This window comes from Callithrix jacchus, chromosome 2 (assembly GCF_049354715.1).
Source record: "Callithrix jacchus isolate 240 chromosome 2, calJac240_pri, whole genome shotgun sequence".
In the NCBI taxonomy this organism is placed as follows: domain Eukaryota; kingdom Metazoa; phylum Chordata; class Mammalia; order Primates; family Cebidae; genus Callithrix; species Callithrix jacchus.
In genome coordinates, this window is record NC_133503.1 from 149,800,260 (window position 1) to 149,824,288 (window position 24,029).

Sequence of the window (24,029 nt, forward strand, 5' to 3'; positions counted from 1 at the left end):
TGTTGTTGTATGTTGATTTTTGTATTCTGTAAATTTGCTGAATTAGTTTTGTAATAATGACAGTTTTTTGGTGAGGTCTTTAGAGTTTGTTTTTTTTAAATATAGAAGATGTCATATGCAAATCTAATTTGGGAGCTTTTTATTTCTTCTTCTTGCCTAGTTGCTCTGGCTAGGGCTTTCATTACTATGTTGAACACAAGTGGCAAGAGTAAGCATTCTTGTTTTGTTTCAGATTGTAGAGGAAAAGTTTTCAGTTTTCCACCATTTAGTATGATGTTAGCTTTGGGCTTCTCAAATATGGCATTTATTGTCTTGAGGTTCATTTCTTCTATTCTTAATTTGTTGAGAGTTTTTTCATGAGAGGATGTTGGATTTTGTCAAATACTGTTTCTGCCTCTATGGAGATGATTATAGATCATATGATCTTTATCCTTCATTCTATTAATTTAGTGTGTTATATTTATGATTTATGTGTATTGGATTATATTTGCATATCCAGGATAAATTCCACTTAATCATGGTAATTGATGCTTTTAATGTGTTGTCAAATTCAGTTTGCTAGTATTATTTTTAGGACTTGTGCATCTATGTTCATCAGAGATACGTGCCTGTAATTTTTTTTTTCTTATAGTGTCCTTATCTGATTTTGGTATGAGGGTAATACTGGTCTCATAAAATGAATTTGGAAGTGTTCCCTTCACTTCACTTTTTTTGGAAGAGTTTGAGAGAATTTGCATTAATTATTAAAATGCTTGTTAGAATTCATCCTTGTTACCACATGGTCCTGTGCTTTTCTTTGTTAGGAAGCTTTTTATTACTGATTCAATCTTCTTACTTGCTGTTTGTATGTTAAGGTTCATGTAAAATATTTTCTTATGCCTTTTATTCAGCCTATATGTGTCCTTAAGATTTAAATGAGTCTCTTATTGTCTCAGTTTGTGACAGCATATTTCTAGACCTTTTTTTAAAAATTCATTTAGCCACCTTGTGTCTTTCGATTGGAAAATTTAATCTATTTACATCCAAGATTGTTATTTATAAGTAGGGAGTTATTATTATCATTTTAAAGATTGTTTTCTGATGGTTTTGTAGTTCCTGTGCTTTTTTTTGTTGTTCTCCCTGTCTTTTGTGATTTGTTGATACTCTGTAGTGTTATGCTCTGATTTCTTTTTGTCTTCTGTGGATCTATTACTTTTTTTTCCACTGTGGTTACTATGGGATGTTCAGAAAACGTCCTATATCATCTTATAGTTATAATATTTTATTTTAAGCTAATAACATGTTAATTTCAATCACATGTAAAAACTCTACACTTCTTTTACTTTCCCCTTTCATTTTATGCTACTGATGTCATGCTTTGCATCTTTTAATATTGTGTACCATTAACAAATTACCGTAATTATAGTTTTTTAATTGTTTTACCTTTTAACTTTTATTCTAAATTTAGAAATAATTTATACATCATCATTACCACATTGGAGTGTACAGAATATATGTACTTACCTTTTCCAGTGGGTTTTACGCTTATACATGTATTTATGTTGTTATTTAGCAGCTTTTCATTTCAACTTGAAGAATCTCATTAGTATTTCTTATAAGGCAGGTCTCGTGGTAATGAACTCCCTCAGCTTTTGTTTGAGAATGATTTATCTTTCCATTTCTGAAGGATAACTTTGCAGGGTACAGTATTCTTATTTGGCAAGTTTTTTTCTTTCAGTGTCTTGAATATATTATTCCATATTATTTATTTGTTATCCACGTAAGCTTGCATTGGTGTCTGTGAATTGAAGAAGCAAATGCTCTTTCAGTCTTTACAGACTGATTTGAATGACATTGTCTTTTTAGGTCTCCTGTCTGATGGAATTGCCTCTATGATCACAATCAATTGTAGTTGGAGTTACGTCATGTGCCTGCTACTGATTTTGCAATGGATTCTGTAGTTAGCAGGCTTATTACCAGGGGCTTGAGCAGGCATAAATCTTGTCAAATCCCTAGGCAAACTGGACTGTCTCCAAAACATTGGTCAGTATCTATGGGTAGGGAGAACTGTCCCCAGATCAAGGTGAGAGAGCTTGGAACTAAGTCACAGCTGCTTCAGGGTCCACATCTGAAAGTACTTGCCACCAGGGAGTTGGATGGGCATCCATCTCTGGGGGCAAGATTGACCGTGGGCCAAGTCTAAGTGTGAATGGAGTAAAGTTATAGGGCCATCTTAGACTCTTCTGTGGAACCAACTTTGGCAATCCTGTCTCTGAGAACATGGATGGGAATGAATCCTAACAAGTCGCTAAGTGGAAAGGAGTGCTCTCAGGCCACAGTTTCAGTTTTAGGATTTCATAGCAGACAGCTGTATGCAAAGCTCTACTCCTTTACATCTCTGCCCATTTATGTTATCAGTGTCACATATTATAGCTTTTTATATTTTGTATTCATTAACATAGTTTTATACATTTTTCTTTTTGAGACGGAGTTTCGCTCTTGTTACCCAGGCTGGAGTAGAATGGCATGATCTTGGCTCACTGCAACCTCTGCCTCCTGGGTTCAAGCAATTCTCCTCCCTCAGCCTCCCGAGTAGCTGAGACTACAGGCGTGTGCCACCATGCCCAGCTAATTTTTGTATTTTTAGTAGAGACAGGGTTTCACCTTGTTGACCAGGATGGTCTTGATCTCTTGACCTTGTGATCCACCTGTCTTGGCCTCCCAAAGTGCTGGGATTATAGGCGTGAGCCACCACGCCCAGCCAACATAGTTTATATTTATAGTTTATAATTAAATTCTACACCAGAGTTAAAGATAATTTATACACCACCATTGCAGTATTATAAGATTTTTATTTGTCTAAATATTTACCTTTACCTATGTGTTGTTGTGTAGCATACTTTGTCTCAACTCAAAGGACACCCTTTACAGTTCTTGTAAGTCAGGTATAGTGCCAATGAAGTACCTTAGCCATTGTTTATCTTTATTTCCACTCCATTTTTTTAATATATAATTAGATCAGTTTTCCACTTTATTACAATTAAGAAATCAGTGAAATATGGATATAAAAGGAGAACTGGACTTGAAAAAGACAAATACACATTTACAAGGCTATACCTTCAGTAGGATAGACAATTCCATGTAGAATATTTTCTTTTGATAATGAAAAAATTAAAAAGGTCACAAACTTTGACTGTGTCAAAGCATTTTTATTTTTAATTTTTTGAGACAAGATCTTACTCCATTTTTAAAAGACAGTTTCGTGAAAAATAGTATTCTTGATTGACAGATATTTTTCTTTCAGCACTTTGAATATATTGTCCCACTCCCTTCTGGCCTATAATGTTTGTCCTGGGAAATCTGCTAATAATGTCATTGAAGCTCCCCTGTACATGTTAAGCCATTTTTCTCTTGCTGCTTTCCAGATTCCCTTTTTGTCTTTGATGTTTGAACATTTGATTATAATTTATATTGGTATGTTGTTTTTTCCAAGTTTGAGTTTCATGAGCTTCTTGAATTTGATTGTTCATTTCCTTCCTCAGCTTTGGCAAGTATCTAGCCATTATTTCTTCAAATAAGTTTTCTGTCCCTTTCGCTCTTCTCCTTCTCAGATTTGCATGATGTGTATTTTAGAACATTTGATGGTGTCCCATAAGTATCTTAGAGTTTCTTCACTTTTCTTTATTTTTTTTTTCTTTTTGTGTCTCTGGCTTCATAATATTAAGTGGCCTCTTTGAGTTCATTTATTCTTTCTTTTGCTTGATCAAATCATCCATTGAAATTCTCTAGTGAACTTTTCAACTCAGTTACCATATTCTTCATCGCCACGAATGTTTGTTTTCTTTTTAGTTTGTTGATATTCTCTTTTTGTGCCTGCATCATTTTCCTAATTTCATTTAGTTGTCTATCTGTATTCTCCTTTAGCACATTGAGCTTCTTTAAGATAATTATTTTTAATTATTTGCCAAAGTAACATAAATTCTTATTTCTTTCTGGTTGGTACTTGGAGATTTACCTTGTTTCACTGATTGTGTCATGTTTCCTTATTTCTTCAAGTGCCTAGTTATTTTTCTTCTGACTTGTGCATTTGAAAAAGCAGCTACCTCTTCAGTCCTTATAAATTAGCTTTATAGAGGTGAAGACCTTTGCCAGTTAGCCCACATAGAGATTTTGGGGGCCTCTCTCTCTTTTTTTTTTTTACCAAGGGGTACTTTTTTTTGTATTTGTGTGTACACTTTAACAATTAAAGTAATTTGCTTTTATTTTCCCCCAAGAAAAAATCTCTTTTAATCTCTTTCTCTGTCTGGTGTCCATCTATACCATTGCAGGTTCTGTGGCATTGCAATAAACCACTGAGTTATCTTTTGGTCTCTGCACAACCCAGGCATCCAAATATGTGGATTCCATTAGTGCTCTGAGTCAGGCAAAACAGAAACCAGTCTCTCAGAAAACACTCTGAAAAAACAGAACATTAGATATACATTCCACCCTTCTCTTTCTCTCCTAAGGAAGAAGTCATAAATTGGGATATTTTTCCTGATGACACCAGGCTGTGCTGGCTTGGGGGAAGGGCTATCATGGTTGACATGAAATGCCTTTTCTCATCTATTTCAATGAGACTGTTATTTTCTTTAAGTTTTCCCCGGGCACTGACAATTCTTGACTGGTTTCTGCAATTTTCATGAATCTTTTTGGATCATATATTATTGTTAAGTTGGTGTTTGTGGTAGAGAATTAGGTCTCTCACTGATGAAACTCTATAGACTACTTTTACAGTATTTAATATTGCTCTTTTTTATTTCACATGTGCATTGTCACTTTCCTATCACTTACATAATTCTTCCCTCCCAAATAGCTAACAGTGTTTCCTGTAACACATATTGACACATAACAAGTTCTTATATAAGAAAGTATTTAAGGGAATTTTGTATTGTTCCACTAAACTTCCTGTTGATTATTTGCAGGTACGATACTTTTTGTTGTTACTGTGGCTTCATAGTAAAATTTCATATGTAGTACGGCAAGACCATCCCCCTGTTATATTTTACAATATGGACTCCCTAATTCTTCCAAAAAATAAAATAAAAATATTAAAAAGAGATGATTTTCTTGAAATAACATTAAACACAGAAAATTATTGCAAGGAACATCAGTCTTGATTATATAACTCTTGAAAAATTTATGTAGATTTCTTAATCTAAGTTCTACTTATTCTTTTTGAGCTTATTTTTAAGCATTTTGGTTTTCTTTGTTTTTATAATTGAGATGTTTGTGTGGTAGTTTTAACAACTGGTCTTTGATTTTATAAATAAAAGCCTTTTGCATATTTTACTTTAAAACTGGACAAACTTGCCTGACTATTCTTACTTTCTATTAGTTTTTAGTTTATTTTGGGGGGTTTCCTATATTAAACTAGGTTGTAATCAAATAAAGATAAAGTTGCTCTCACTTTTCTCATAGTTTTATGCCTACTGAATTTGTTAGAGATTTTTTAAAAATAGGGGCAATATTACATTTGGGCTAAAACTATGAAAGTTGATATCAGGTAAACCCAGTCTCAAAACTCTGAAGGATCCTCAGAACTCAGAGGTCTTAAAAGAGGTGGCTAGAGAGAGGTCTGCACACACATTTCTGTGAGTCCTCAGACCACATGAGATACTCTTCTTTGTCTGAAATAAGGCTGGAGCCAGGCCTAAGTGGCCTGTGGAAAACTCCCATGGAACCAGCCTGCTGTTCTCATTCCAGGCAAACTAACCTCTGTATGGTTGATAGTGTCACTATGGACAAACTAATCTGTTTAAGCTTCATTTTCCAAATCTGCAACATGAAAATAGTAGCAGTTTTTCATACAGCTTTTATAAGAAACAAGTAGCTACCACCTATACAGTACATGTAATGTAATAAATACAACTAATTGTGTATTATTATCCTGATCTTAATAAGCATTAACATGTTTCACCAGTAACTATAATTTTAAATATAAATTTAATATAAACATTCTTTTGATCCATAGTATTTTATCAAGGAAAATATTTTATAGTTATCTGAATATCAAAGCCAAAAGCAAAGCAACGTTTCTGGCTCTCTGCATGTGGAGCAGGAACTTAGCTTTACTTTGTCTCCCTTTTCCTTCCCACAGCCCAATATGTTAGTTTATTCTAGATTTACACACCCAGCTTATCGTTATAAATATATCATCACTTAAATGACAGTTTTAGTTTTTGCTTTTATGTTTATACAGATAGTTTTGATTGGTGTTGATATTTAAATAAAGGTTGAGAATAAAGACAATAGATTCTTTGCATTTCTCTTAACGTTATGATTTGACCCCTGAGTCCTCCAGTGAGAGTCTTTCAAAACACTGAGAGTAAACTGGCTGAGTTTTAACCTGTACTTAGAGTAAGACATAATTTTTATCTGCTAAAAAAAAATGTTAGGTTTTTTTCTACACTTGGGATTCTATCATTGTATATAATTATGAAGGAAATAATTAATAGAAACCATGTTTTCCTTAATTTTTTCCTTTCTCTACTAACAAAATAGAATTAACTTTATTTTTTAAAGTCACCCAGGAAAGGGACAATGCTGTTTACAAAAGGTTAACTGAATCCTAGAGTTGCAGATTGACTTTCTTGTGATAAGAATATACAGTAGAATATTACTGAATGAGAGATTTTTCTATTCCTTTTCAGAAACTTTTTAGAAGTTTTGATGAGTTATAGGAAATGGCTTTAGAAAGATGTCAGTGATTTCTGTCTCTTCTAATCAGTATGAAATCAGAGCCTATATTTGCATTATGTTCTATGAATATTTGAAATCTATCTGTTATCTTTGTGTTGACCTGAAATAGAAATTTTTGTTTTTATATAGAATTAATTTTGCAAGAGTTTCTTTTCTATATCATTATACAGATATCCATTTGAAAATTGATTGTGTTGAGCCAATACAATGTCCTTTTCTATATTAAAAGAAATTAGGTGGTTTAGTGCCTTGACTTGTGAGTTTCCTGTAAGATTATTTAGGCTATAATAGCATTAAGTTTTAAGATAAAGCATACATAATAAGTAACGAGATAAGAGGAAAATCATTTGGCATAAGACTTAGAGAATCTTAAGACCCATTTTCAATTATTGCTTTAGTGCATTATTAACAATTTCATGGAGACATGAAAGAATAATACAGGGAGAAAATGTCTACTATTGGCATATAATACTTTAAGATTGCAAATATGATTTTTAATTCACTATGTTAATAGCCTATTAAATTGTATCCTAATCCTTGCAGAGTCACTAACATTATCTTGTTTATGCTACAATTCGGATGCAGGGAAACTTTACTTTTACAAAACTTAATGTTGCAACAAACTAATTGGAAAGGAAAAAAGGAATGTGGCATTGGAAATGATAAAAACAAAACCCATCCTTCTGCCTGGTCTGTATTCTTCCTAGAAACATATTTAACAGGCGAACCTTTACAATGCTCTGCATAGTGTAGGCCCTTTGAAAGCACCGAGTGCCTGAAATCTGTCATTCTTATTTAAAACAAAATAGGTGAGAATACTTATGATGATGTTTGTATATTTGAAAGAATCTTTGAACATGGGGATAGACCCAACCAGTTTGTGTGGCTCAAGTTTTGGAATTTTGATAGAAATTCTCTATTAATGTGCTTCAGCTTTATACCTGACATATGATAATAGTTACAAATACAGCATTGCTAGTAACACCAATATCTAATACTATTTCCTCTTCCCAATTTCTTGCAGTTGAAGAAATGGAGATGAATATGTCTATTTGCTTCATTCTCTCCTCAGCAAGGTTATTTAGCATATGTTTTGTTCTGGGCACTGGCTAAGTGCTAGGGGTACAAAAGTTGCATTGGCTCCCTTCCTTCCAGATGTGTTCACATGCCCAGGCTAACAGAGTGAATAGTCACACAGGCAAATCATTCTCCTACAATTGTCAGGCCGATGGCTGCCTTGGTGTTATAAACAAAAAAGTAGGAGATATTTGTCTTCATTGTATTGGATGATATTTTCAACATGAATGGGCAGGTTGAAAAGAGAAATGCAGCCGGGTGTAGTAGCTCACACCTGTAATCCTAGCACTATGGGAGGCCAAGGTGGGTGTATCACCAGAGATCAGGAGTTCAAGACAAGCCTGTCTCTACTAAAAATACAAAAAAATTAGCTAGGTATGGTGGCAGGTGCCTATAGTCCCAGCTGCTTGGAGGCTAAGGCAGGAGAATCACTTGAATCTGGGAGGCAGAGGTAGCAGTGAGCTGAGATCGCCCCATCCATTGCACGCCAGCCTGGGCAGCAAGAGCAAAACTCCATCTCAAAAAAAAAAAAAAAAAGAAAAAAGAAAAGAGAACTGGTTGAAGGATAGTACCTTGGACAATGCCTAGGTTTAAAGACAGTTAATTGAGGAGCCAGCCATCAGACTAAACGAAAATGACTGGAGAAGTAGATGGAAAACAAAAACAAATGTGCATTATTGGGTACCTACGTCTTTTTTTTTGGTCTGCCACGGTCCAGGTGTTCGCTTTTTGTTGACGTCACAACTGACTAGCACCTTCTTTCAACTTGCAAAAGTGTTATGTACTCCAAAAAAATCCTAAGTTCTCTTTACAGCTTTGATGTATACCGGTGATTATCTGTCTATTATATTTTGCCCCAATGAACAGTAAGTGCTTAAGCAAAATAAGGTGCCAGATTCATCTCTGAATTTCCAGTACTCAACACAAGCATGAAAGGTAGTAGGTGCTCAATAAATGATTAACTGAGAAATAATGGGAATGGAAACACAACTAAGATAGGTTGAACTCCTTTAGAGATATGCATATAAAAGAGCACTACCTGTAGTAAGAAAACACTAAATTTTTTAAGATGACCTCACCAGAAGATTATCCGTGGCTCATGTAGCCCAAATTAAGTGTTTCTGATTGGCAAGTGTTTCTCCTATAAATAGCAATTAAGAAACCATGGCTTCTTCCATCCTGTGGCTCTATCACTTTAATGGTGAGGGAATACAGAGGGGAAGAGAAATTGGGGATTGTACTCACCAACTTTTTATATGGCAGGCCTGAAAGTGGCACATACACAGATACATACACATTTTCTCAACTTATAATCAATTAGCATGTAATGTAACACTCACTGACACCTCTATAACTACCTGCAAGGGAGTCTGGAGATGTGGTCTCACTGCATGTCCAGAAATATTCTTCCTTGCAATGCCTGTGTGTGTGTGTGTGTGTGTGTGTGTGTGTGTGTATGTATGTACATATATATATATATAGGCATTGCAGGGAAGAATATTTCTTCCTGGGCATACAGTGAGACTAAAATGCCTATATATATATAGGCATTGCAGGGAAGGCATAGCATTGTATATATATATGTACATATATGTATACATGCCTATATATGTACATATATACAATGCCTATATATATATATACACACACACACATATAGGCATTGTAGATATATACTTATATATACATATACATAGACATGTACATATGTATATATGTATATACATGCATATATACATATACAAATTTATATACATATATTTATATACACATATATAAATATGTATATATATGTATATGTATATATAACTGTATATATATAGTGTGTGTATATATATATGTGTATATATATATATACACATATATATATACACACAAACGTATTTTAAGGAGAGTTCCTTATAGAAATTTTATTTCTCTATCTCCCTGTCTCTCTCTCTCTCTCTCTCTCTATATATATATATATATATATATATATATATATTAAACAAATATCAGAGGCTGTGAGATTATGAGGAACCACAGAAATTTATTTAACCCTAGGGATGTGAATGCCATGTGCTAAAGGCCGTTTAAGTAGTTTGCCATCTACTTTTGAAAGCAAAAAATTAAACAAAGAAATTAATTAAATACCTTGGATAGAATCTAAAGAAAACAAAAGAGAAAATAATAATAAATTTAACATTCATCCAATGTGTCAATTATTATAGAATTGCTTACTTTAGGCATGTATTTCAGACAGGGATTTGTCCTAATCGTAAAAAGCATAACATTAAAGTTATTTGTCTGTCAATTATTCCACGTAATTTGGCTAATTATTGAATATAACTTTATTTTACTATAAGGCAATAGGTTCATATTAAATTTGTTTAAATATGTTTGCATATCTTTTATTTTGATATTGGATATCTTAAAGCTAAATAGGATTATTCCTAAATCCCATCAATAGCAAGGTGAACATTGTATCATTTTATTATTATGACTTTTATTATATTTTTAAAATTGAAAAACAAGACATTTTAATAATGGGGAATATAGAAGCTAATAATTAATAAAGATATTAAAATAAAATCATTACCAGTACTATCCAGGAGAGCCATTGCAGAGAATTGGGATATATCCTTAAAGAATTGTTTTATGAATGTAATATGTGGCTTTTTTGTTTTGTTTTGATATTATTGTTTCATAAAAATGAGATCACTCTATAATCTGTTCTTCCCACTCAACATTATATCATTAACATGATTATGTATTCTTCTACATTATTTTAACAGCCTCATAGTATTTCATCATATGATGTATCAACATTTATTAAGCCAATCCCTCAGTACAGCAATTAGATCACATCCAGTTATTATAAACGAGCTACAGTGAACATCTTTGTGCCTGGATATTGCCAAACAATTTTCTTAAACTATGTCTAAAATGTCAAAGCCATTAGTTCTCAAACTGCAGTATGCATTAGAATGATACTGGTGACTTATTCAGACTCCTAAGCCCTAATCATAGAGATTGTGATTAGGAACATTTGGAATAAGACCTGGAAGTCTGAATTTTAGCAAGCACCATCTAAGATTCTAATGCAAAGGGTTTGAGCATCGTGTTTTGAGAAATAATGACTTGGAACATTAGAAATACTATCTTTTCTATCATCTCCTTTCCATAATGCCATTTTCTAGCAATAACATAAGATACCTATTGCTCTTGCAATTCATTTTACATCTCTCTCCAAAATAATGGCATTTAACCTCCTATCTTGTACCTGATAAGGTTGTTCTCTTTATTTCTGAGCCATAACTGATACACATAGATCTACGGTGTGAAAAAAACACTTATAGTATTTTTGAATGGAAAATGTTAGAATAAATGCTTTGTCATTTATATTATAAAGATAAAAGCATTTATAGAAAATTTGGGCTTAAACTGACAACATGAGCACAAACTTCATTTTTAGTAGAGATAATTCTCTCAAAAAAGTTACCTCTTGAGGCAGTTTTATCTAAAAGAGAATGTCACAAACATTAAGTCATTCAACAAATAACCTCGGTTATATAAAAGTATTTTTGCAATTGCATTATAACACCCAGAGTAGGCAGCTAAATGCTTGTAAAAAGACGTTAACTTTGGCCAGCTATATTTAGTGCTACTGAAGCTTTGCTAGACTCATCCTTTGTTCTTCTTTTCTATGTTCATCCGGAAGAAGAGCATTTACACATATATTAGAGTTCTCTAGAGGGACAGAACTAATGGGATAGATGTATATATGAAAGGGATTTTATTATGGAGTATTGACTCGCATGATCACAAGGTGATATCCCACAATAGGCAGTCTTTAGGCTGGGAAGCAAGGAAGCCAATTCAAGTCCCAGAACCTCAAAAGGAGGGAAGCCGATTTCAGTCTGTGGCCCAAGGCCCGAGAGCAAACCACTGGTATAGGTACAGGAGTCCAACTATTTTAGGACAGGAGTCTGATGTTCGAGAGCAGGAAGCATCCAGCACAGGAAAAAGATGGAGGCCAGAAAACTCAGGCATTCTAATCCTTCCACGTTTCTCTGCCTGCTTTTATCCTAGCCGTGTTTGCAGCTGGTTAGATGGCACCCACCCACATGGAGAGTGGGTCTGCCTCTCCCAGTCTACTGACTGAAATGTTAATCCCCTCTGGTAACTCCTTCCCAAACAAACACACACAAGAATAATACTTTGTATCCTTCAATCCATCACAACACACATAAATCATATCATTAACTTAATCATGACCTGTTTGCAATCCAGGAGTGAAGTTCTGTTCTTAGAGGAACTTCCTAAGCACGCAGAGGCTCACTTTCCCAATCTAAAAGCTAAGACTGTTCCATGTGCATATGCTTTCTATTTTTTTTCTATATTTGTTATCTCACAGAAACATTGATTTGCCATTGGTTGTGGCAAAATCAGTATTCTATAACTGGAAGTGGTGTTAGGTTTATTTTGTGTAACTTCTTGATTTTATGCCTAAGGAGACTAAAGACCAGCAAGGTTAAGACCAGCAGATCTGGAACAGGTTATTATAGCAGTTTGTATCTTATGTTACTGCTAGAAAATGGCATTATTGCAAGGAGATGATGGAAAAGATAGTATTTCTAATGTCTCCAAGCCATTATTTCTAAAAAATGTACTGTTTAAACCCTCCGCATTGGGATTATAGGTGGTGAATGCTAAAATTCAGACTCTCAGGTCCTATTCCAGATCTGCTTGTCTTAACCTTGCTGATCTTTAGTCTCTGCAGACAAAAAACAAGACATTATACAAAATACACCCTAAGACCCCTTCCAGTTATGAAGTACTCTGATTTTGTTACAACCAATGGGACTTCGTAAGACCACCTGAGTGATTAGGGGTAGAACAGGAGATAAAATTTTCATTTTCTCATTTAATGACAGATTGTCATTCATTTCTAATGTTTATGTAGGGCTGCTCTCATCTCAGTTTAGTTTAATTTTTCAAATGAAAATGTGAAGCTTTTTGAGTTATAGTCAGTTAGTGTGTGTTCTGTTCTTTTCTAGTAATACTCACTCTACCAGGGACTATACTTGTTAAGGTAGTACAGCGTAGTGGCTTTTAGCTCCAGTTTTAACTAGAAGAGATTTGGGTTTGGATCCTGACATGTAGGATGATCAGTCATCCTGGTTGCCTTGGGACTGTGGGGTTTCCCTGGACTTAGGACTCTGAGTGCTAAAATCTAAAGGTCCCAGGCAAAATAAGTTGATTAATCACCCTATAAGCCATGTGTCTGTGTGTCCAACTCCTACTATTTGATAGTAGGTTTTTGTTTTTGTTTTTTAATGTGTAAAATGGGAAAAGAAATAGAAACTAACTCATGGAATTTGGTAAAAATTAAATGAGACAGTATGTATAAAACACAGTACTGCTTAATAAGGACTCAATAAATATTAGTCATTATTATTGATGTTGTTTTATAAAGCAAGTAGATTCCTCAAAGCACAGATTCTCAGAATTTAGGATTTGAAATAAATGAACTTTCTTTTTAGTTTTGGCCTCTTTTTTTTTTTTTAACCTTCTCAGTCCCCTTCTGTTGTCTTGTTTGTCTCTCCAACCAGACAGTACAATCCAAAGTTGGATAGAGTCCACCACTGCACATCTTTCCACCTTTTTCAAGATATAAATCAGGAATACAAAAATTTTCTATTTGGGAACCAATATGAAGAATGAACATCAAAGACAGCATAGTGCTGCAGGAAGAAAAAGGGAATTAGCCTGGATTATAATGGCGCCATTTTGTTGAGTACATACTCTTTGACAGTTATGGGTGCTTCAAATACTTTATATATTTGGTCCAGACAATGAACCTGAGAGGTAAATATTATTATCTCAGTCTTCAGGTGGAGAAATAACCTCAATGAGCCCAAGTTACTTGCCCAAAGATAGTTGTATACTAAGGAGTGTAAGAAACAAGGTCTGGATGTTCCAAACTTGATGAATTTCTAACTTGTAGCCAACAGGTTAATTTAGGGAAATATAACCTTCCCTCTCTGGGCTTGCTTCTTCACCTGTAGCACTCAGAAGGGAAGGAAATTACCATATATGAGTGCTAATCACAGTGCAGGTAATGAACTATGTACATGATATGCATAGTCTCATTTAATTTTTATATGTAAATATTAGTCCCATTTTCATAATAAAGAAACAGAAGCCTTAGAGAGACTAAGCAACACTCTAGCAATACAAATAGTAAAGTGGAAGTGCAAGGATTCAAAAACCCAGCACTCTATAGAAGCATGTTGTAACATTTGGTGATTCTACAATTCTCAATATGTGGATATAATAAATATTGGTAGAGTAGACTTTCCAGTCATTTGGAAATAGTTATTGCTTGTGTGATAATATATTTTTCTCAGCAAGAATCAAAATATTAAATTTTCTACTTTATTCTAGATCTGCATTTACCTTTGCATGTGAATAACATGTATCAAATTTGCAAAATTCAGCTGTGATTTAAATACAGTTCTACTGGGTCCTCAAGTTTCTTTTCAAATCTTCTTTTTCTTACTACCCTCTCAGTCTTAGAAAAATTGGCAAGAGTATATCTGAGTAAGATGTGACATATGAAAACATATGTTTCAAAGATGGGCCTTAAATATGCAGAAAAAATAGGACTTTTTTTCTCCCTGTCTCTTCATGGGCAGGCATATGAGAAAAATATATATAAATATACAGTCATGTGCTATATAACTTTTTAGTCAATTATGGACCACAAAAATCATGGTGGTCATAAGATTGTAACACTGTATTTTTACTGTATCTTTCTTATGTGTAGAAATGCTTAGACATGCAAATATTTTCCCTTGTGTTACAGTTGCCTCCAGTATTTAGTACAGTAACAATGCACCATTCAGGTTTGTGTAAATACACTGTTATGTTCGCACAATGAGGAAATTGCCTAATGATGCATTTCTCAGAATGGATCATTATCAAATGATGTATAACTCTGTGTGTGTGTGTGTATATATAACTGTGTGTGTGTGTGTGTGTACACACACACACACACACATATATACACAGGCACATGCATGTATCAAGATATGTATTTATCGATGTTTGCAATTCATTTCATAGAAGTTATAAAAACATTTTGATTTATCCTTGATTTTATAGAATTCACGCAAAAGGTAATAAATTCTAAGATTCTGAAGATGTTAACTTATAACCAAGCCACACCTAGTAAACAAATTTGCTATTTTAAAAATAAATACAGATTTTAGTTTGGAGTTCTAAACTTTTAATCAAACATTGTTTAGTTAATGTCACTGTTTTCTATACAGCATTTTTCATGTAAAGTTTTACTTAATTTCTTTCCCAGGATAGTATTAAGCCATTAGGTAATAATAAACACTTTGACTTTTGTTGATTATATATGCTTTCTTGATCTATTACCTCAGGCCTCTGAGGAAACATTACATTCCAGTAATGAAGAGGAAGACCCTTTCCGTGGAATGGAACCCTATCTTGTCCGGAGACTTTCATGCCGAAATATTCAGCTTCCCCCTCTTGCCTTCAGACAGTTGGAACAAGCTGACTTGAAAAGTGAATCAGAGAACATTCAAAGACCAACCAGCCTCCCCCTGAAGATTCTGCCGCTGATTGCTATCACTTCTGCAGACTCCAGTGGGTGAGTACGCTCAAATGTCATTTCCCCATTTTATATTTTAGATGGTGACTGTTATCTGTGGTCTTTTGGGTTTTTGTGGCTCATTGCTTGATTTGAGTGGGAGAACAATGGGGTTTCTAGAGTCAAAAACATAAGGGTGATTTTTCTCAGGTGACATTGGTATCCCTGCAGGAGAAGACATTTTAGCGAAATTGTTTTACAAGGAGGAGCTGAAAATGTATTGGTGAATGCTAATAAGCATTTACAAAAGGAAAGTTGTACTTGGAAAATTAATATCGGCCATATGTGACTTAATAGAAAAAAGTTTAACAAATGAGAATGAATGGACAAATTACTGTGTAGGGGTCTAGAAACTATAGGCAATGTTCATTGATGCAAAATGAATTTGGAATCAAGAATAGATTGTATTGTAATTAGAATCAAAAGAAATATGCAGTGATATTCACAAGTCTAAAAATTTTGCCTTTAACATTTTGCGGTATTGCTTACCAGAATACTATTTCAGTTCCCGGTATAAGGTGATTTTATTTGCATTCGTATTTATAGAGGAATCAGCCACAGCCACATCTCCATTGTGTAACATTTTTATTTCCTACTTTGCAGGGTATAATTTTTGTTTTTATTCTTTTTCGTGTTGTTTACCAATGGGGTTTTACACTTTAATGCAACATCACCAGGTTACAAATTGTGAATGAAGGTAAGGATATTGGGCACATTCACTATTTGTTCTTGTGACCAGCTGCATTTTTAAGAATCTTGGATAGAAAGGAAAGAGGATAAAGCCAGTGGGCCATAGATAGACTCTTGAACATTTGTTAAGACCAGAAGAACAAAACAAATACTAGTTACAAATGTGATGCTCCCACATACTCTGCCAAGTTAAAGGCATCTCTAAGGAAAAAATGCCTTTTAGATCTTGTTAAAGTTAGGAAGGTTGTGCTCAGAGGAAATTTGGCTAGTAACTCAACTCGAAGATACTGAATTTAGCTGTTTTTACTGGTTATGGGCCAGTCTGAGTGACCTGTGTTATGAAAAAGTATGAGGAAAATACCTAAATAAATAATAAGACAACAAATATTCACCTTGAAGCAATGAAAAGAGGAAATTTTGTTTTTGTTTCTGTTGTCGTCATTGAACTATGTGTTTAAAGAAGGATGTACACAGATTGATCAGACTCATACTGAAGCAGATGGGAATTTTATATGACAGCTAGACCCAAACATTTTTTGAAAAAATGCTGTTCCCCTGAAACTATTTCTCCTCTCTTTGGAATTAAAACTGTTGCTCTTCTATCTGTGTAGAAGATTCGCAGATAACAGGTGTATCCAGGGTTCCCAAGAACATCCTTAGGTTCAGTGATTTGCTAGAGCTCTAATAACTCAGCAAATAGCCATATTCATGGCTCTGATCTATTGTAGCAAAGGATTCAATGCAAAGTAAGCAAAGGGAGAAGTAGATGGGACAAAATCTGGAGGAAACCAAACATAAGCTTCCAAGTGTCCCCAAGTAAAGTAAGACAAGTTACACTTAGTTCCTCCGGTAATGAGTTGAGACAACACATGTGAAATGTGTTTACCAGGGATGCCTTCTACCAGGAATGCCTATTAAAGACTCAGTGCCTAGAGTTTTCAGTGGAGGCCAGTCACTTAGGTACCCTCTGCCAAGGATATACAAACTTCCAGATTGCCAGAAGGAAAGTGGATATTCAGCATAAACCACATTATTGGCACAGACAGTTTAGGTAAATTGAGCCACTCTTACCATTTAAAGAATGGTGGATTACTCCTGAAATTCAGGTTCCCAGAGGCTAGGTAAAGGCCAATCTTGAAAACAAGTCTTTCTATATTTAATTGACACAGTCCTGATTAACGGTTTATTGCATACCAGTTTATCTTAGAATAGTTATCTTACTTTCTTCACATTTGTGGAAGAAGAGGTTATAATTAAAATTAAAATGTTCTAATTTAAGGCTCTGATGTATTCAGTTAGCTCTGGTATCTCAAAAACTTTGGTTGCTAATCATGATTTCTCTTTTTGAGTTGCCGTTATATCATGTGCCCTTAAAAACGTGATGCCATATACTTAATGAATCTCTATGTACTTGGTCGCAGTGGCTCGTAACTGTAATCCCAGCACTTTGGGAGGCCAAGGAAGGGGATTGAGTGAGCTCAGGAGTTCCAGATCAACCTGGGCAACATGGCAAGACCCCATCTCTTATCAGAAATACAAAAAATAAGCTGGGTATAGTGGCCTGCTCCTGTGGTCCCAGCTACTCAGGAGGCTGATGTAGGAGAATCACTTGAACCTGGGAAGCCAGAGATTGCAGTGAGTCAAGATTCTGCCACTGCACCCCAGGCTGGGTGGCAGAAAGAGAATGTGTTGCTAAAAACAGTCTCTAAGTGCCAAGGAATTTCAGGGTTAGAATTGTCTAGGTCATAGCATTTCTGATTATTCAGATTTATTTCCATCTTCATTAAAAGTCTAAGAATCAAGTACAATTGATCCTTGAACAATACAAGTTTGAACTACATGGATTCCCTTATATGAGGATTCTTTCCAACCAAACACAAATAGAAAATACAGTATTCATGGGATGTGAAACTCATGAATACAGATAGGTTAACTTTTCATATATGTGGGTTCCCCAGGGCCAGTTGCAGGACTTGGGTATGCACATGAATTTTGGTACATGTAATCCTGAAACCAATCCTCTACATATACCAAGGAATGACTATATAAGCAATATCATCCTTACTATTTACAAACACATTCAATATTATGAAGAAAATGATGTTTCTCTTTGAGAGATGGAACAAGGATATCTTTTCAAAAGAAACAATATACAAGAATGGCCAATCAACAAGAACCAAGCTAAGTAGGTATTAAAGGTAATATTAACTTTGGAAGCCAGAACAATTTGTGAATTGAATATTGAGGAATAGAAGATTTAGGAGTATGATCTTCTGGAATGTCAAAGCTTTGGAGGAGAAATAGAAGGTAAAGTTTGGGATTATATTCTGTAGCCATTTCAGTTAACTAGGAGGCCCAGGTTCCTTCTGTCAGAAATAGCAAATGGAAAATTTAGCCTATTTTAACTGTGCTGTCTACAGCCCAGTTTCCCATTATTAAAGGTAAGTATGCCCCCAAGTCCCATTGTCAACCTACACTGAGACAAGACCTTAGCAATTTCAAATCTTTGATGATAAAGGCAACTTTTCATGCCCTCCAGATTTATTTTCCTTTCTTTCTTAATGTCACAGCCTTTTGCTCTTTCTTTTGGCATATCAGTATGCCAGATACTTGCTTTGTCAAGTGTCAAGCAGTGGGTCTAGAGACTTGTGGCCTTTAGAAAGCTACAGTGTGGCCATGACAGCTATTAGCTTCCTCATGAAGTACTTGGGTCAAGAGACTGAGTTCAAAAGGACTTTTAGTTATTCACACTTCTATATTTCTACTTCGAGTTTTTTTCTCAAGCAATGTGAGTGTGTTCAAATCCCTAGATGTTTTTACATTTCCTTTTGAGTATGCCTAAACTGTTAGGTTGTTTGTGTGTTGTGATTTAGGAAACTTTAGAAACTGTAAATTAACACAAAACAGAGTTATTGAGACCTGGGATGCCTACAACCCTGAATTCATTTGCAAGCTAGCTTTTCATACAGATTAGGCTTCCTGGCTATTTACTGGCCTTCCTCAAAGTAAGAAAGACAGCTATTAATGACTTGAAATGTTATGAACTTATACCAATGAAGTAATTTGGAAAGTCACATTCTCATATTTTCCTCATAAATAATTTTCTGTTATACCAGTTTTCTCATATTGTAAGTACTTAACATATAACATCAAAAACTCCTACACTGGGAAAATATTAGAACAAATAATATTTGTTGTTGTTAATGCCTGTTTCCTTACTGGAATTGGCTTCAGAGATCCTCTTCAAATAACTCTTGGGGTGGATATGGATGTTCTAGCAGATTTGGGAGTCAACCAAAAATTGGCTTCTGTTCCAGAAAGTTACGGTTATTATGGACTTGTGACATTTGTGTTAAGAAGTGAGTATCTGGCATCTGCCTGCAGACATGTCTTGCTGTTAAATTATGTTTGGAATGAAAATGGAGGTCCTCCCTACATCTGCACAACCCTATACTCCCTTCACAACCTTGCTGACTCCTGATTATTTTCCTGTTCAGAATCCTTAGGAGGAAATAGGATCTCCTTTCAGTCTTATCTTGGGCACTGGCTTACATTCCCCCTGCAGTCCATGTGTCCCTAGACAATCTAAGGAGGGCCTAGCTTGCCACACTCGTGGACATCATTCCCAGAACACAGGTGGGAAGTTATGAGAACAAAGAAAGGGTTGGGGAGGTAGCAATAAAACTCTCTACTCATGTTTCATTGCTGCATCTGCTCTATTAAAATGAGAGCCAAGAAGTGACTTGTCCCCTTGTGACATGATGACATACCTCTGGATAGATGTATATTCAGGAATGTGGGTGGGTAGAGAACATTACAAACACTTTCTCATCCCTAGTATCCTATTACCTGCCTGAAGAAATACACTGTGTACCATCATATCACTATGTCCTATAAAAAAGGAAAATGAAAAAAATGTTAAAGAAGACATGGTCACTTTTGGGGATAAATTTAACTACCCAACAGAGAGAGAAGAATTATATTATTCATATAAGAGTTCCTTTTTCAAGGATCTTCCAGAAATATTTCCTTGATTTGTGGCCATTCATAGAGGGACTGGTCCCAGATGCCAGTTAGACATTGAATTCTTTGACTAACCATTCTTCATCTTGTGTTCTTGAGTACAAACAGTACATTAGAGTGAACATTAAAAAAAGATTATTTTCAGCAATTTGTTACTGAATCAAAATCCAAACAGAAAGTAAAAGGAAGAAAAACAGAAGTCTAGATGAAGCAGACACATCTGATTTTTCAAATTTGGTCTTTTAAACTTAAGAAGGTATTAATAATAGGCATTTTGTATTTTAAATATTTTACATATAAGGATTTATAAAGATAGAGATTGTATTTCACAGTCTACCATGAAGCATGTACCTTCATATTTGATATATGTTCAAGTTTCAAGAGATTTACCCAAGTTCTTATTGAATGCTATATGGAATATCTATAACCCACTAGGCAAAGCTTTCCTAAATTGAAAATGGAACACATAATTTTGATTGTGAAACATTCTCTAGAAATATGGTATTCTTGAGCTAGATGGAATTTTAAAAGTAATGAATGTAAAAAATTGGGAAACAATACTTCCCATAATATTGAAGATACATACTAAGCAGAAGAAACTGGGGTCTTTTGGTTTTAGTTGATTTAAATACAATTTATGACTGTAGTGTTTATCTAAACTTCTCAGGACACTCACAAAATATCACAGGCCTTTTGTTTTAAAGCATTATTCTGATTTAATTATATATGTGTTTGATTTAAAATTTGTAAATTTGTGATTTTCTTTTTTGTTTGTTTTTGAAATGGAGTCTTGCTCTGTCACCCAGGCTAGAGTACAGTGGTGCCATATCCACTCACTGCAACCTCCACTTCCCAGGTTCAAGTGATTCTCCTACCTCAGTCTCCCAAGTAGGTGGGACTATGGGTGTGTTCCACCAGGCTATTTTTTTTTTTTTTTTTTTTTTTAGTAGAGACAGGGTTTTGCCATGTTGGCCAGCCTGGTCTCAAACTCCTAGCCTCATGTTATCTGCCTGCCTCGGTCTCTCAAAATGCTGGGATTACATGTGTGAGCTATCATGTCTGGCCCTAAAGTTGTGATTTTCAAGATTAAAATTAGAGTTGAAGAGTGATGGAGCACTTTATAATATCTGGATAAAAATCATCTCATTTCCAGAATCAGAGCAATTCTCGAATCTAATCTAAAGTAAACAATGAAAAAATGCTGACATTTTCTCACCTGTCATAGAATCTCAAAAGGTTTATAACGTATCTGTCATGACTTCAATTTACAAAAAAAAAATACGATCATTATCAATGTCTTTTTCAGGTTATCACAGTACCTTTACATTCCTGTAGTACTTTCTGGCATCCTCATTAAGGATATGCTGAATGAACTGATAATATACCACAGTATTTTACTTTATATCTGTGTGTCAGTCAAGCAGCATGTACAAGGGGAAGGTTTACCTTTATAAATCAAAGGCTTCCATTTCACCAGTCTCCCATGTTCTTAAGAACACTAAAGAGGGTGGCAACTTTTGCACTGACCAACATCAGAGCATCTGGTTCCTATTTTCAAAACTTTCTTGTGTCAACATGACTTGCTTTAGCAAGATAGATTACTTGCTGAATCTCTATATTTTTTAAAGGGAACCCAAAGAAGCATTTATTTTACCATGAATAGTGCTAAGGCACAGTTGTATGTTAAGTACAAGGCAGAACCCAGCAAAGCCCTTTCCTGTGACTATTTCCATCACTGAATAATTAATGTTCCACTCCACAAAGGGTTTCTTTGCTACAAACACTGCCCTGCCTGAACATCCTGATGTAATGCAGAATTGTGAATCACTGAAATATTTAAGGAGAGTTTATAATTATTTAAAAGCCTTTTTATTCTGTTTGACAGTATTTGTGTTTATGAAAAAAATATAGGTAAGAACATTCTGACCAGATTGTATTTGTTTAATTATTACATATTGCATAAATGTATAATACTGACTCAAACTTAATATGACCAGAGTGCATCACTTGGAGAAATCCAAACAAAAAATATATTTTTAGTTGAAATTCATTAAAGGATGAAGTTATCAAACTTTTTTTCTCTGCCAATGAGCATTACAAAATGGGAAAAAAGTTTCTTTAAAAAAAAAACTGTACATAGAAAACAAGCTATAGAAAAAAATAGGATTTCTTGGGTTAAACACACTTCCCTCCCCCCACCAAAAAAAAATCTAGCTACTTAGAATTCTTTCTAGAACTTAGAATTTCAGTATTATTTATCATTCCATTCCTCTCATTCATTTAGAATCTCCCCTCCAGTTGAAAGGAAGTAGATGGAATCAGGCATTTTTAGATGTATTTCAAATCTGAGGAATCCAACAAAAATAAATGCCATTTAGTTATGTCGTTTGAAGTCATCTATGAAACATATCTGGATGATGGATTAACTTTATTTAACAGATTAGCATCATTTATACTGAAGTTTGTGGCTCTGAGCTTCGTTGAAGTGAGACATTTGTTCATATTCCCAGAAGGGCTTTGTCTCAGGGGGTTCTGATGTGATTCCTTAGTAGTTGTGATTAGTGCTAAATGTCATCATAAACACACACATACACACACACACACACTTTGCTGTGTGAAAGCTATACATAAAAATTTAAAACTTTAGAATATAAAAGCTTTATAAATGTATAATTTATAATGTATAAATAATATTTAGAATATAAAATTTATAATACATAAATACTATACTTCTTCACCATTGACTTTCTGAAACTTTTGACCACATATTTCAAGGGTGATCTCCCTCTTTACTCCTCTGTTAACATTCTGTATCCCAGTTAACATGTGATTTTGGCTTTCTGATTTCTCCAAAATTATTTAATTCAGACTAACTTTATTTCTTGAAGATATATACCATACATCCCTCAGAAATATTGGGGGTTCAGAGTCACACCACTGTAATAAAGCAAATATCACAATAAAGCAAGCCACACATACTTTTTGGGTTTCCAGTGCATATAAAAGTTACGTTTACACTATACTGTAGTGTACAGTAGCATTGTCCCTAAGCAAACAGAGCATATACCTTAAGTACAAAATACTTTATTGCTAAAGAATGCTAGCAACTATCTGCACCTTCAGCAAACCAGAAACGTTTTGCTGGTGGAGAGTCTTGCCTCATTGTTGGCTGCTGAATGATCAAGGTTGTGATTGCTGAAGATTGGGATGACTCTGACAATTTCTTAGAATAACACAACAGTGACATTTGCCACATCCATTGATTCTTCCTTTCATGAAAGATTTCTCTGTAACATGCAGTGCTGTTTGATAGGTTTTTATCCACAGTAGCACTTCCTTCAAAATTGGAGTCAATCGTCTCAAGCCCTGCTGCTGGTTTATCTACTACGTTTATATAATGTTTTAAATCCTTTGTTGCCATTTCAACAATGTTCATAGCATTTTTACCATAATTAGATTCTATCTCAAGAAATCACATTCTTTGCTTCTTTCATAAGAACTCCTCATTCATTCCAGTTTTATGATGAGATTACAGTAATTCAATTACATCTTTAGGTTCCATTTCTGATTCTAGTTCTCTTGCACTTTCAACCACATTTGCAGTTACTTTCTCCACTTGAACACCTCAGAGTCATCTGTGAGGGTTGGAATCAATTTCTTCGAAACTCTTGTTAATGTTGATACTTTGACCTATGCCTGTGTATCAAAAATATTCTTAATGGCATCTAGAATGGTGAATCCTATCAAGGTTTTCAATTTACTTTTACCTGATCCATCAGAGAAATAGTATCTATGGTAGCTATAGCCTTATGAAATGTATTTCTTAAATAATAAGACTTAAGAGTTGAAATGACTC

At 34.5% G+C, this 24,029-nt stretch overlaps 1 protein-coding gene across 5 annotated transcripts in view; it reads left to right on the top strand.

The window, feature by feature from the left end:
• The window catches only part of PDE4D (phosphodiesterase 4D), a 1,594,380-nt gene that overhangs the window by 516,114 nt on the left and 1,054,237 nt on the right, over positions 1-24,029 (top strand). For all 5 annotated transcript variants that reach the window (XM_078365479.1, XM_078365477.1, XM_078365476.1 and 2 more), the window contains one exon: positions 15,231-15,460. In XM_078365479.1, coding sequence (XP_078221605.1) covers positions 15,231-15,460 — 230 coding nt within the window. The remainder of the gene's footprint in view (positions 1-15,230; positions 15,461-24,029) is intronic.